Raw genomic sequence first — 13,971 nt, 5'->3', positions numbered from 1 at the left:
ATGCTTATTCAAACTGTTTCTCCACTTCATCCAAGAGCTTTCAGTTCTTTTGATACAGTCTTTTTTGAAGTAATACATTATTCCAGTGCTGCTTGATTGAGATGCGTCTACTACACAGACTATGTGCTCCAAAGGCACTATGCAAGAATCTTCTCTTTCAGGCCAATAAAATGATGCAGCTGGTCCTGAAGGATGTAGAAATAGAATTTCTGCATCTTCTTCATCATTGAATATTGTTTTTACCAGTTCAAAGTACCAGTTACCATCATAATTTGCAGCCACATAGCTATTTATGGATGGTTCAACAAGAACCCAATCAGAAGAAGAATGGAAAGGAAAGCCAAAGGAGGGTTTTACACTATCTGTAGTCCTTCTAATTTCAAGGTTGTTTGTTGGAAATGGTTTGAAGTTATGAAAACTTCTTGTTCCAGGAATGGTTCGGGTTGCTGAAAAACGTTTTTCTAGTTTTAACTGTAGCAAATCAGCTTCTTTTTTGTCAATAAAGTGAAAATGAATGTTTTCAATATTTTTTTCACAAAACTTGAACACATCAATTGCTGTCATTATTTGTTCTTTGTCTGAAAGCTGTAGACTGGCTTTCCTTAAAATTCTTTTAATAGTTCCTCCTAGGCCATCACAAATTGACTTCCCATGACTTGTTGCAAAAAAAGAGTGTTGTGCCTTCAAATTAAAGTCTCTCAAGTGTTCAGTCAAATTTTTAAAACTGTTTCTATTTTTGTACTGCCCAGCACAACCATCTGTAAAGTAGTGAACTGAGTCAACGTCAGTATGATGTAATGACAGCCACTTTGTAATTTCTTTTTGTACAAAGTTAACAAAACCAGTGTCATGTTCTTGGTCATCACTAATAAAACAGTGGTTGGAAACAAAAACATTGTTTTCCTCATTTCTTAGAAAAACTCCAACTGGGTGCAGAGTACAACCACCTCTATTCCAGTGGTAACTTTGGATCTCATTTTGTATAACAAAGGAATAATTTTCACTGAAATCCATCACAATAATTGCTGTTTTGGGTGGTGGGTCTTCTTCCAATCTTTTAAAGGCTGCTGATTGGGATTTTGCTATAAACGAGTGCGGGGTGAGCTTTTCCAATGACCTAACCAATAAAGAAATGTAGTCATCAACACTGATAGACTGTTTGATCATTTCTGCCCTGTCTGTGTTAACCCACTGACCGATTACAATTTCTTCTTCTAAATCATAATCTTCACTTAGTTTTTCAGTTAAGTACTCAGTTAGTGCAGTATTTGCAGGACAGCTGTCGCAATGATGTAGCATGCAGTTTTGGTTTTCCGTGTTGCACACAAGCATCTTAATTAGGTCTTTATAAGATTCTTCAATTTTCACAGCATCCAGTAATAGTTTACGTTCTGGTGGATACTGCGTACACATACAGTGTGTGTGCCTGCAGCACCAGTAAGGATACACCATTTAGGTCTCAAGAAACAAAATTTTGAAAATCCTACTTCTACCTCGGGATTCTCCCATTTGAAAGAATAAGAGTTTTCTCAAGTTACACAAAATGAGTCTTTTTTGCATGTACACATTTTTTTGAACAGTTACTTTGTCTTTTGTTCCAGGTAGCACTCTGGAACTTTCATCCTTTTCATAAAAATCTGCTACAAGTCTTACTGTACTTTCAGAAAGAGTTTTTACCTTTTTTTGGACCAGGAGTTTCCAAAATACCGTTTTCAGATTTCAGATTTCTAGCTTGTCGCACCATGTACTCACGTACATTAAATTCTTTCATCACTTTATTTCGACTCCAAGAATCTGGAACCAAGGTCAGAATCTGGATTTTTCTAGACCTCCCAACAGATGAAATCTTCTCATTCATAAGAGAAATCATTACATCAAAATCCCTTGCTTTCTCAACCACACTTGTATCTTCTTCGTCATCATCAGAACTTGGTGCATAATATTTTAATGCTTTTGAAACCGTTTTTTTTTTTTTTTTTTTTTTTTTTTTTTTTTTTGCAGTCTTTTCAATACTGCTAACCTTCCTTTTAAAATAAGACCCTTTACTTTGTTCTGACAAGCCATGAAGCATTATCGGTGTTAAACCTAAATTATCAAGAGCAATGTTTGTTTGTACGAGGAATTCATTTCTGGATTCCAATGATTCTAATTCATCCATGACTTCATCATCTGTTTCACTTTCATTGACTTCAACTCTTAATTTTTCCTCACAAAAGATACGGCATATTGAGGAAAGCTTTTGTCCAGGTTTTATGCTAATATTTTTTGTCAGTGATTGTTTAGAAAGATCCAAGCCTACACTTCTCAACGATTTTTTGATGGGCTTTTTGTGTTTTTTAGTGGGTCTACACATGTTGTTTCATACTTTTCAAAAACATTTAAAAAGTAGTAGCTGTGGTGTGAACATATATTCTTAAATTCACACAGATTAGTTCCAGATCGTAAGTGGATCAAATCTTTTTCTTCCTCACTCAATTCAGATACCGGTTGTAACTTTTTTGAAGGTGTGTAGGTTGTTTGGAAACAGTCGGATTACTTAAATAACCCTACGCTACCGGTTTGAATATCTGGCATACTGATTTCACTTTTGGTCTGATTACTATTCTGGTTACTTTTATAGGATATTGGAAAAGAATCTTTGTAAACCAAGTAACAGTACTTACTGAAAGTTCGAATAAACTTAATAAAATACTATCCAAGCACTATTTAACACTGTAATAAATTTTTACTTCAAAACACATGAGTAACAAAACAAAATCCAAGCATACATTGTTACTCCAAGAAGACAGAAACTTATTTCGGTGTCCAAGTCACTTGGTAGTTTTTATTTTTAAAATATAATTAATATTATTTTAAAAATTAGATAACTATTAAACAGGTTAAAAAGCCAACATAATTTTTCTTTTATCTAATAGCCTATACAATTAAGAGTATTTTAAAACAAATTTGAGCTTTCTATCAGGTCTGAGACTCTAGATATTGCAGTTTTTGCAAAACTAAACATCTGTTGGCTAAAAAAAAACAACTTGTAAATTTTTTTTCATTTGGAAGATTTTAATATATCTTTATGGTAATTTTTTTTTTAACATTTAGATATAATACACAAACTTATTCCAAAATTTCATACTGATATCTTGAGTATTCTTTAATGTACCAATTTTTTTAGTTGGGAGGACACATTTAAGTTACGATTTCCGACTGCTGAAACAACGCCAAATCTAAAAACTTTAAAAATTTATAAAAAAAAAAACTATTAAGACACAGAGCAAAAAAATTTTACAAGCGCTTTCAGGATGATAAAAGAAGTAGTTGTACCAAGTTTCATCAAAATCTGACATGGTTGGTGTCAAGGACTGGGTGACTTGACATGGAATGACCCTTTAGCATTTTATAAAAATAGTAAAAGTATTGTTAATATTTCATATTTGAATATTTTCACACTTCTAAAATGTTAAATGCGTAAAATTCGATAGATGTAGTTACTCTATAGGCCTAAATGTCAGTGCAACTGTTGAAATTCGTCATTGATGTGAAGACAACAGGTTTAATTGTAATTTTATTTAAAAACCCTTTATAACAATACTAAGGATTGTTCAGATTTATGTAATATAAAGGGGGAGCCATGTTGGTATGGGAGAGCAGTGTCTTATTAATTTCCGTGCAAGAAGCATTTAATGAGTTAAGAAAGTTGTACTTCAGTGTTGTAAGCATGTCAGTGCAATTATAAAATGACAGAATAAAAGTTCTGAAACTTAATGTTTGTATTTATTATTCATGGCATAACAACCATTTGCAGTTGACAACATGAGTCTGAGGCAGCAGCAGATTTAAAGAAAATGGATGAGTACACCCTACAAAATTGTAAGCTTTGTTAAATAATAATAATTTCACTCAATGAATGTCAAAGTGTATAACTTTAAAGGTGAATATTCATATTGTTAACCACTGGGGCCGTGCGGTTAAAGGCGCTGCAGTTTGGAACCGCAAGACCACTACGGTCGCAGGTTCGAATCCTGCCTCGGGCATGGATGTTTGTGATGTCCTTAGGTTTGTTAGGTTTAACTACTTCTAAGTTCTAGGGGACTAATGACGTCAGCAGTTGAGTCCCATAGTGCTCCGAGCCATTTTTGAACCACTGGGTGTGATACACTCTGGCTTCATACCATCACTACCTGCCACAATTATAGCATGATTCTCCCTTGAGCACTGAATTGTTTGGAGCTTGAGATAAACCAGAAGGAATGAGGCATCAGTGAGTCTCCATATTTAAACCTGTCTCAGATGGAGTAAGGTTAGCCGTAAGTTTGCTGGCCGCCACACCTGACTGTTGGCTGTCAGGGAGTAGAGAGAGTTACCTCGGTCTCTGAAGGTCTCACACAGTGTAATATTTGTTGCAGCTGGTGGAAAACGCAGCAGACAGCAGCAGCACGAACAGCAGCATTCACAAGCTTGCTGCTCTGTGGTCTTTCTTAAACAATTTTAAAGAAACTATTTCACAAATAAATTTGGTTCTCTCAGATCAGTTTCATGACGAAGTTTGTCAATTGTCACAGTTTTTGTGATATTATAAAATTAAGTAATTTGTTACACAAAATTTGAATAGTCTGCAATGGAAAACAGGGGACCTATGAGTTTACATTTGCTGCATTCCAAGTTATTCATTGCTGTGTATGAAATGCTTACATGTTCAGTTTTTGGAGGAGATCTGTCTACTGTAACGACTGCGATTCTATCCTGTCACTAAGTATCGCCAAAATACCCGAAAAGTACCGTGTTAACTAATGCAATCAAAATCAAGTCGTATCTAAATAGACGTTTCTCCAAATTTTACTTCTCAACACAATAACTGACTGTGCATTTATCCCAGTTTAGCAGAGAATAACCATATTAATTAAGATTTAATGAAAAAAAAAAAACGAATTTGCTTCTAACATCAGTAAACAAAAGAATACCAAAGTTCAGTGATGAATCCACAATTTTACACGACTCTCATTCAAAGTAATCACAACCCGTGTGGTTTGACAGCTACCCACCTTTGAATTACCCACTATAGAATGTTAGCACATAGCAAGCGAGCTTCACTGTCATTGGTCGACGTTTAAGAAATTAATGGCGGGCGCCCTTGTCCAAGTACCAAACATTACAATACTTCTGGTAAATGTTACGGCACACGAATTTCGACATATACCCTCCAAAAAGCATAAAAAAATATATATGCAGCGACAGCGGATTAAAAATAAAATAAAAAATGGAAATAATTAAAAGGGAAATGGATACTGCTAAAGAAAGTCAACAATGTCTACATAGATCTCACCACTTCGTGGAGAACATTTTTAAAACATTATGTGAACGTCAGCCAAAAGAAAACGAAATTACAAATTAAAATTGTTTGCAATAATTTTGAGTCTTTGAGAGGAGAGCGCTGCTTTTAAATCTTATCTTGTGTGTTGTGACGATGGTCGCGATACCGACGGCAGCTGGCTGGTCCTGGTCAAACTCTTTGAGATCTGCTCCCACGGTCGTGTAATTGCAGCTGATGATATTTCATAGTAATCGGGCGGGCGGTGGTATTCATTAAGCTGCAAATGTGATTACAGTGGCGTTTTGCAGGCCACAGGCTGGTCGATGTAATTGTTGTTACAGATGTTCGTATGTGCACAGTTTTAATGTTTCTAGAACACACAATTTAAGTTTACTTATGCCACACAGTTTATAAAACTTGCCGACCCCAAATTCTGTAGAGAGTCAATTTATATTATGAGTGCCGCGATCGCGAAAGACCGTCCTGTGCGGGAATGTACTCACACACAATAGACAGTTCGCATAAGTTCAGAACGACTGTTACTGATTATAGGCGCCCGGTAGTTAACCGAAACGCGAATAAATACGTAAGTTCACAGTACTTGAGTGTACGAAAACACAGTCAAAATATAAGCGCAGTTCAATTCACAGACACAGAGCTACAATACCGTCCATTCTCGGTTGCATTGTCATAGTTACTTCGACTCACGGCACAGTCTCAGTATTTACTTCGCCCAGTTTCTACACTTACTATTATCATATCACGTCCCGGTATAAAACAGTCATTAAAAACGTACGTCGCTTGCCACTAAACTCAATCTTCACCAGCTCGTGAAAGTCACGACCCCCACAGAAAAACATGTACGTCCCTCTAGCTACCCAACACACACACCCGCTTTGTTGGATCGACTATCGATATTGCTCTCTCTCACTACTCTCGCCCATAGTTTATACAACATCAAAGTAAATTACATATATCTTTAAAAAACTATTTTCTACCAAACTTATTACAGTAAACGATTAACAAAAAAATTAAAGCTTTCAATCAATAAACTCTTAACATATTTATCTACTTACAAAATAGAAATAATAACGAAAAATGCGCTACAACATCAAAGATATATGAACATACGGAAAAAAGGGAAAAAAACACGATAAATATATATCTATAGAAAATAACGATGTTTTCACACTACCTACAATCTTGAGAAAGTGGATTGCATAAAGTGCTCTCACTTTTGATCATGTGCACAAATCGAGTATGAAAAGGTTTGAGCTATTGAAAGGAGATTTTGGCAAATGGTAGCATGCAAAAGAAAGAGTATTTTGCCATGTGGTCAATGTGCAAAACTTCCTTATCTACTGTGTCTGCAGCTCATGGTCTACTGGCTAGATTTGCTGCCGCTGGATCATGGGGTTCTGGGTTCGATTCCCGGTTGGGTCGGGGATTTTCTCCGCCAGTGGACTGGGTGTCTGAGTTGTCCCCATCATCACATCATCATTCGGGAAGTGGTGGGACTGGCCATGTAAAGATTGGGTATGGTTTGCAAGAATATAAGTGAAGAAATTAAACCCACCAAGAATGAGTTTTGTCATAAAGTGTTGAGCTGTCTTGATCTCGCCCTGATAGTTTAACGATACACTTTTTCGGTATTCTGTTGTGATGTGCAACTGTATTAGAATGCTAGAAGATAAATTTTTGTAAACTGCTGTATTTTGGCTAAATAATAATGTAGGTGTTACTTAAAACTCATCACTGATGATAATTTTATGAAAAAAAAACTAACAAGCCTGGGGAGAATAGAATCACCACTTGCATTGCAATTTCAGTGGAATTCTTTATCCCAGCATATTTTTAATAATGAATAGATGGGACTGAAACATGTCATATGATTTGAGAAGTATGAAAGCAACGTACTGCACATAGTGAATAATTTTTTCTTCAAATGCCCATACAGCTTAAGTTCATTGACTTTTTCACCTCAAATATATTTTTAAATGTTTAAGAAACAACCTATTTTCTTCTTGAGGTGCAGCTGCAACTGACTCATAAACAGAATCAACTTTGTTTTGTCAAACAGAACTATTCTCCTTTCTGGAAGCAAAATAGTAGTTCTAGTTTATACAATAGAACTATATCATAGCTCTGAAGTGCTGATGATTCTGACAACTTGCAAGATCCTCTCATGTAGCCTAGACATCAAAGTGAAAACAGATTATCAACATCTTTGATGAACAGAACAATATCTGATGTGAAATGTCCAGTCCTTTACTCTGTAAAGGAATAGGAACAAAAAGATGGTTTACTATTTGGTGTGAAATTTTCTTTATATTTCTCAGATCATTGAGGTGTAGAAAGAAAATCCTGTGGTAGGTTTCAGTGCCAGACAATGATTACACTGAAAAACAAATTTGAAGTGAAAGTATGTAAATGGCATAATTTTGAGTTATTTATGTTTATTTCAGTATAAAATAATACAAAATCATCATCTTCATAAATATTTAGCTCTAGTTTTTTTAAAAAAGTAATCTCCATTTTTGTACAAATAACTCACTAACTAGATATGCATTCATGTTCCAAGATTCAACATAACAAATTTGAAGTGAATAATTGCTTGAATTATGTTACGTGTTACGTATTGATAAATTTCAGTGCCATTCTGGAAGTAGAAAAGTGAAATATTAAGAAAAAAATGTAGAAAATATATTATATGAACGAAAAGACTTTACAAGCCTACTTTGTACCAGAACTATGTAAAGCACAGTTTCAGTTAATTGAGCACCCGTTTTATCATGTACAATGATATGGGATTTGTCATATGTTACATACAGAAAAAATATGAATAACAACATATTACGTAAAAACTATCAGTGAATAATCTGAATTAAATATATGGGCAAAACAATTATAGCTTACATGATATAAATTTGTAACAATATAGGACACAAATAAGTTACATATATTCTGTGTATAATGGACAGCAACAAGAAACAATGATTATAACACTCTATATTGACAGATTAATTAATTTTGGTGTGTACATAAAAGAGTCTACCCCACGACACAAGTTTGTATATGAGTAACTTATAAGATAGGTGAAGGCACGCTATCTTTCTGAAGAATTCGTATATTCACTAACACTGTAAAAACTATTACTGATTAACATTCTTTTGAGTTCACTTTTAAAACTGCTCAGCTGCTGAATCCTTTTTATTTTTAAGGGAAGAGCACTATAGAGAATTTTTGGGTGGTATATTGCACTCTTGTTGTATTGCGCTTTCTTATGCACTTCTCTGTGAAATTCATTACTCTGTCTTGTTGTATAGTCATGGAACTCACTGTTTAAAGAAGAAAACTGGGGGTGAGACTTCAGAAAGCATATACTTTCATAGATGTAAATGGATGGAAGAATCATGATTTTATATTCCTTGAAAATTTCCCTACATGGATCTCTAGGTGCAGCTTCTTTTATGATTCTTATCGCTCGTTTTTGAATAATAAAGGAGCGTTTTGCCTGACTTGAATTGCCCCAAAATATGACACCATATCGCAAAAGACTATGCATAAATGCATAATATGTACACAATACTGTTTGATCACTGCAGCAATTTTTGAGCATTCTAAATACATAGCAACATTTACTTAACTTTTTATTGAGCACATCTATATGCTTGTCCCATTTTAGATGCTCATCTAACCAAATTCCTAAGAATTTTGTATTTGGCGTTTGTAGTATATTCTGTTGGCCTAGCTTCACAGTTATATTGGGCTTCATGTTATTTGAAACATGTCTGTAATTCATCCATAATGTTTTCCCCTCATTCACAAATAAACTGTTGTCCCTGAACCATTTACTTGCTTCAACTGCTGTTGTTTCAATTTTGCTGTTAAGGTCAGTCTCATTCTGAGCTTTTATAAAGAGACTTGTATCATCAGGAAAAAGTACACAATCAGCTTGTGTTAAATAGTTTGGCAAGTCATTTATAAAGATCAAGAACAACGGGGGTCCCAACACCGATCCTTGGGGCACCCCATCACTAACTTCCTTATAACCAGAAAAGTATGACTTTCCATCATGAACTATTTCTACTTTCTGGGATCTGCCAGATAAATATGACTTAAACCATGCATGAGCAGTACCACGGAGTCCATAGCAACTAAGTTTTTCGAGCAGTAGTTTATGATCAATAACGTCAAAAGCCTTTGATAAATCTAAAAAGACCCCACAATTTACTTCATTATTATCAATGGAATTTAGGACAAGTTTTAGAAAGTTGTATATAGCTGTTTCAGTTGATCTATTCTTTCGAAAGCCATTTTGTTCATCGACCAATATTCCACTTTTTTTTTAGGAAAGTAGAGAGTCTTCCATACATTACTCTTTCTATAATTTTTGAAAAACAAGATAACATCGATAAAGGCCTGTAGTTTTTTACATCATAATGATGTTTCAGCTTTCTAGGGAAAGTGCCAGTACTGAATGATGCATTAATTATATCTACAAGAAGAGGAGAAATATATCTGCTGTGTTTAATGATTTTGTCTGGAATGCCATCGGTGCCACAGGATAATTTATTTTTTAGTTTGCTGATGGCATTCTCTACCTCATGTACTGTTACAGGATACAAAAACATAGTTTCGGAATTCAATGTGATGTTATGACTGATGTCTGTACTACTTTGGGTTTGTATGAGGTTTTGAACTACACTTGTAAAATGACAGTTGAATATATTGGCAATTTGTAATGGATCATTTATAGTTTTGTCCTCAGTTTTAATAACAATGTTGTTTCTTACTTTGCTTCTTCCTAAGGTACTATTGATCACTTTCCAAACTGATTTCATTTTTTTGTTGCCATTATTTCTACTGAGATATGAATCATTATTTAACTTTTTTGCTGCAGTGATTACTTTCTTGTATAATTTCCTATAACACTTAACACGTTTCAGAGCAGGATTTTGCGTTGCTGATTTACTTAACATTCTGAGTTGCTCTCCAGATTTTCTTATGCCCTGTGTTATCCATGTGTTAATTTTGCCTTTTACTTTCATTTTCTTAAGGAGGAAAGCAATTTCAAAGTTATGTTTGTAATCAGCTAGAAATGACTCAAACTTCATGTCTATACTATCATGTTTATCTAGATCCCAACTTGTATTTTTTAACAAGGAATTAAAAATCCTAATGTTGTCATTAATACACCTCCTGTGGATGTGTTTCTCACTAGGCCTAGAGTTTTTACAGAGTACATTATTTATACTAAGTTTTAGTGCTTTATGATAAGAGAATCCAGTGTCAATCACTTCTACAACATTGTCTAGTTTATGTAAGTCAAGAAATATTTGGTCTATTATTGTTTCAGAGTTCTTTCCATGTCTAGTGTATTCAAAGATAGTTGGTGCTAAATTATGCAAACAAAAGACATTGGTCAATTTTGTAACATTTAAACAGTTGATTTTGAAGTTGACATTGAAATCTCCAAGTACAATAATGCTTTCTGTAGAATGTCTTAACTCACTAAAAAGACTTTCAACACTGTCCAAAAATTCCATAAAATTACCTGATGGGGAATGGTATACACACACAATAATTATTTTAAGGTCTGTTTGCAAACGCAATATTCAAATACTTTTTCAATGTTTTTTATCTTACTAAACTTGATTTCTTTATATTCAATTCCTTGTCTGACATAAATGCATGTTCCTCCCCCTTTAAAAGTTTCTCTACTGAAGCTACTAACCATTTCATATCCTGTTATTCTGGCAGCAAAAGCTTGATTTTCTTTTAACCAATGTTCACATACACATAAAACTGAAACATCCTTTAGTTCATCAAGCAATAGTACTTCTAATTCTGGAATCTTACTAATTATACCCTGTAGATTTTGATACAAAACTACTAATTTTTTATGCTTGGCATCTGTTGCAGTGCTCACCGCATTGGCTGATTGGTGCCTGCCTCCAATAAAAAATCTTTGAGATGGCCTGGTGGTGACACTCTTCTTTTGCTTAAGGGGCGGGTGGTTTTCATTGCTTCTGCTCGGGTAGTTGGTACTGTTGTTGAACCTGTTAGTGATGTAAGTTGATCTGCTTCTACTGAAGATGGTGATTGTAGTACTGGAGAAGATGCGGTAGACTGGGCTACTGGAGGCAGAAGAATAGTGGGCTCACTTTCCTTAGTAGGTACTGTTGTTGAAGCTGCCAGAAGTGTAGGCTGATCTGCTTCTGTTGAAGATGGTGATTGTTGTCCTACACACGATGCTGTAGACTGGGTTACTGGAGGTGGAAGAATAATGTGCTCACTTTTCTTGCATCTGCCTAGTGAACAAAGGAAGTCTCGGATTTTTTGTCCTAATACAATCTTTCCCCTGTTGTTTAAATGCAGGCCATGTTGGGTATAATGTTCTCTCTCCAGTGAATCTACACTAATGAAATGTGAGTTCTGAAATGCTTTGCATATCTTCTTGAACTGTCTGTTAGCTTTAATAATTTCTTTATTTACAATAGAAGTAGTCATAAGATCGTGTCTATGGGGAATACCAACGACAATTACAGGTGTTCTAGCAAAGCTCAAAATTTCTTTCAAATTGTTAGTGGATTTGTAAAGTTCATTCCTGTAGACATCATTAGCTCCACCTATTGTAATTGTACACTGAGTTGAGCTGGGGCGATTTCAGACTTTTATGTTCGTTGTGATTTCTGACATGGGTGCCCTCGGTTTTACAATGGTGGTTGCATTTACACGATAATTATCACGTAAGATTTCAGCAAGACCACGTCCGTGACTGTCAGAATATATACACACATTTGATTCAGAAATTTGCGCATGTAACACTGTATTAATTTGCGCATGTTCCTTTGTGTGGTCTACAGTACCGGTAGGCCTACCTGTTGTTATTTCACTCTGCGTATTTACATGTTGTTACCCCGCACTCACAACTTGGATTATTAAAGTTAGTAACACCAAAACATTATGTGTGGTACCATTTTTGCAATGTAGAACAAATTTTTATTCCTTTATGTACTATTTCACTACATAATACACACTTTATAGACACTATGCAATTAATTTTCATGGAGCGATTCATTAATCCTACTACACCAGACGCCATGGTCACAAATGTATATGAAGGATTACAACTGTTAAATGTTCGTATGTACAGTACAAACAATTACATATTTTGTTCAGAGATAAATGCAGAAGATGACTGTTTCCGCTTGGCTTGATGTTTATCCTCAAACTCAGGAGCATCCCTTATGACAGTCCAGCAGTAATCTGTTAAAATAGTAGGGCTCCACTTTCTGACATACCTCTTCTCAAATGTGGCAATATCTTGATGAAATTGCTCCCCATATTCATCACTTACCTCACCACAATCTTTGGGGAAGAAGTGAAGATGACGTTGTAAGAAATGCATTTTCAATGACATGTTGCATCCAAGTTTTCGTGAGATGACAACATGTTATCTACAATCTCCTTGTAGTTTATTGCTCATTTGTTCCCTAAAAAACTGTAAACAGACTGTCTTAAAGCATTCCCATGCATGCTTCTCATCACCTTGTGTGATTCCACCAAAAGTATGGTCTGCAAAAAGCTCTCGAATTGGTGGACCTACAAAGATGCCCACCTTTACTTTGGCATCACTTAAGTAAGGGAATTTTTGCCTTAAGTACTTAAATGTGACACCATCTTTGTTCATACCCTTAACAAAATTTTTCATGAGACCCAACTTGATGTGCAAGGATGGAAGAAGAATATTTTTAGGGTCTACTAGAGGTTGAATCTTAATGTTCTTTATACCTGGTTGAAGAGATTTTCTGGTGGGCCATTTATGTTTACTGTAATGAGATGCATGAACTCTGCTATCCCATTCACAGAGAAAGCAGCAATATTTAGCATAAACCTTAATTGCATACCTAATAGCAGTACAACCGCTTTCAAGTCACCACAGGTCTGCCATTGAGAGTCATTATACTTGATGGCTTCCAGTTAAATTTTCATGTTTTGGTGTGACTCTTTCATATGCACACTATGCCCAACTGGAATAGAAGGAAGCTCATTATCAATATGTCAAAGCACTGCTTTTAAGCTCAACTTTGACACATCAATAAAGAGTCTCCACTCATCAGGGTTGTAATTGGCCTAATTCTGAGAGCCTTCATTGGACTATTTATGTCTACATATGCCACAAGACTACGTTGCATATTAAAATAAGGAGTGAATTGTTGCTCTCTTCTATAGCAGAACGTAACATTTACATTGCTTTCCAGAAAATTGTGCTGCTGCAATCTTGATACTATAATCTCAGCCTTAGCTTTAGAGAGCTCCAAATCTCTAATGAGATCACTTAACTCATTTTGAGACAATTTTTGTGGATCATCAGGTGATGATATATTTGGAAGAAAGTTCATGGTTCAGGACATTCAGGATCCCCATGAGAAGTAATCTCATACTCTGTCGGTGGTTCAGGTATTGGCAATCCTCCCCCATGTAGAACTGGACATATGGCAGATGGAATGTTAGGATTGATCTCTGTCTGCTTCTTCTTCTTAGATCCTTCTTGATAGGAGGAACCATATAAAAGTAGCAGTCCCTGATATGGTTAGTTGGCTCACGCCAGATCATGGGCACTGCAAAGGGCATTGAAGGTCCTTTCCCATGCATCCAATTCT

At 35.3% G+C, this 13,971-nt stretch overlaps 1 protein-coding gene across 4 annotated transcripts in view; it reads right to left on the bottom strand.

The window, feature by feature from the left end:
* LOC124802700 overlaps positions 1-6,175 on the bottom strand; it is a 38,678-nt gene extending 32,503 nt beyond the window's left edge. Inside the window, exon 1 of one of the 4 annotated variants that reach the window (XM_047263647.1) lies at positions 6,053-6,175. In XM_047263647.1, coding sequence (XP_047119603.1) covers positions 6,053-6,061 — 9 coding nt within the window. In that variant the 5' untranslated portion in view covers positions 6,062-6,175. The other 3 variants (XM_047263644.1, XM_047263642.1, XM_047263643.1) reach the window with 3 other exon arrangements.
* Positions 6,176-13,971: the final 7,796 nt, after the last annotated feature.

The sequence above is a fragment of the Schistocerca piceifrons genome, chromosome 6 (genome assembly GCF_021461385.2).
Source record: "Schistocerca piceifrons isolate TAMUIC-IGC-003096 chromosome 6, iqSchPice1.1, whole genome shotgun sequence".
Lineage (NCBI taxonomy): Eukaryota > Metazoa > Arthropoda > Insecta > Orthoptera > Acrididae > Schistocerca > Schistocerca piceifrons.
Note: the sequence above shows the minus strand (reverse complement) of the source record. Positions and strands in the feature narration are given on the sequence as shown.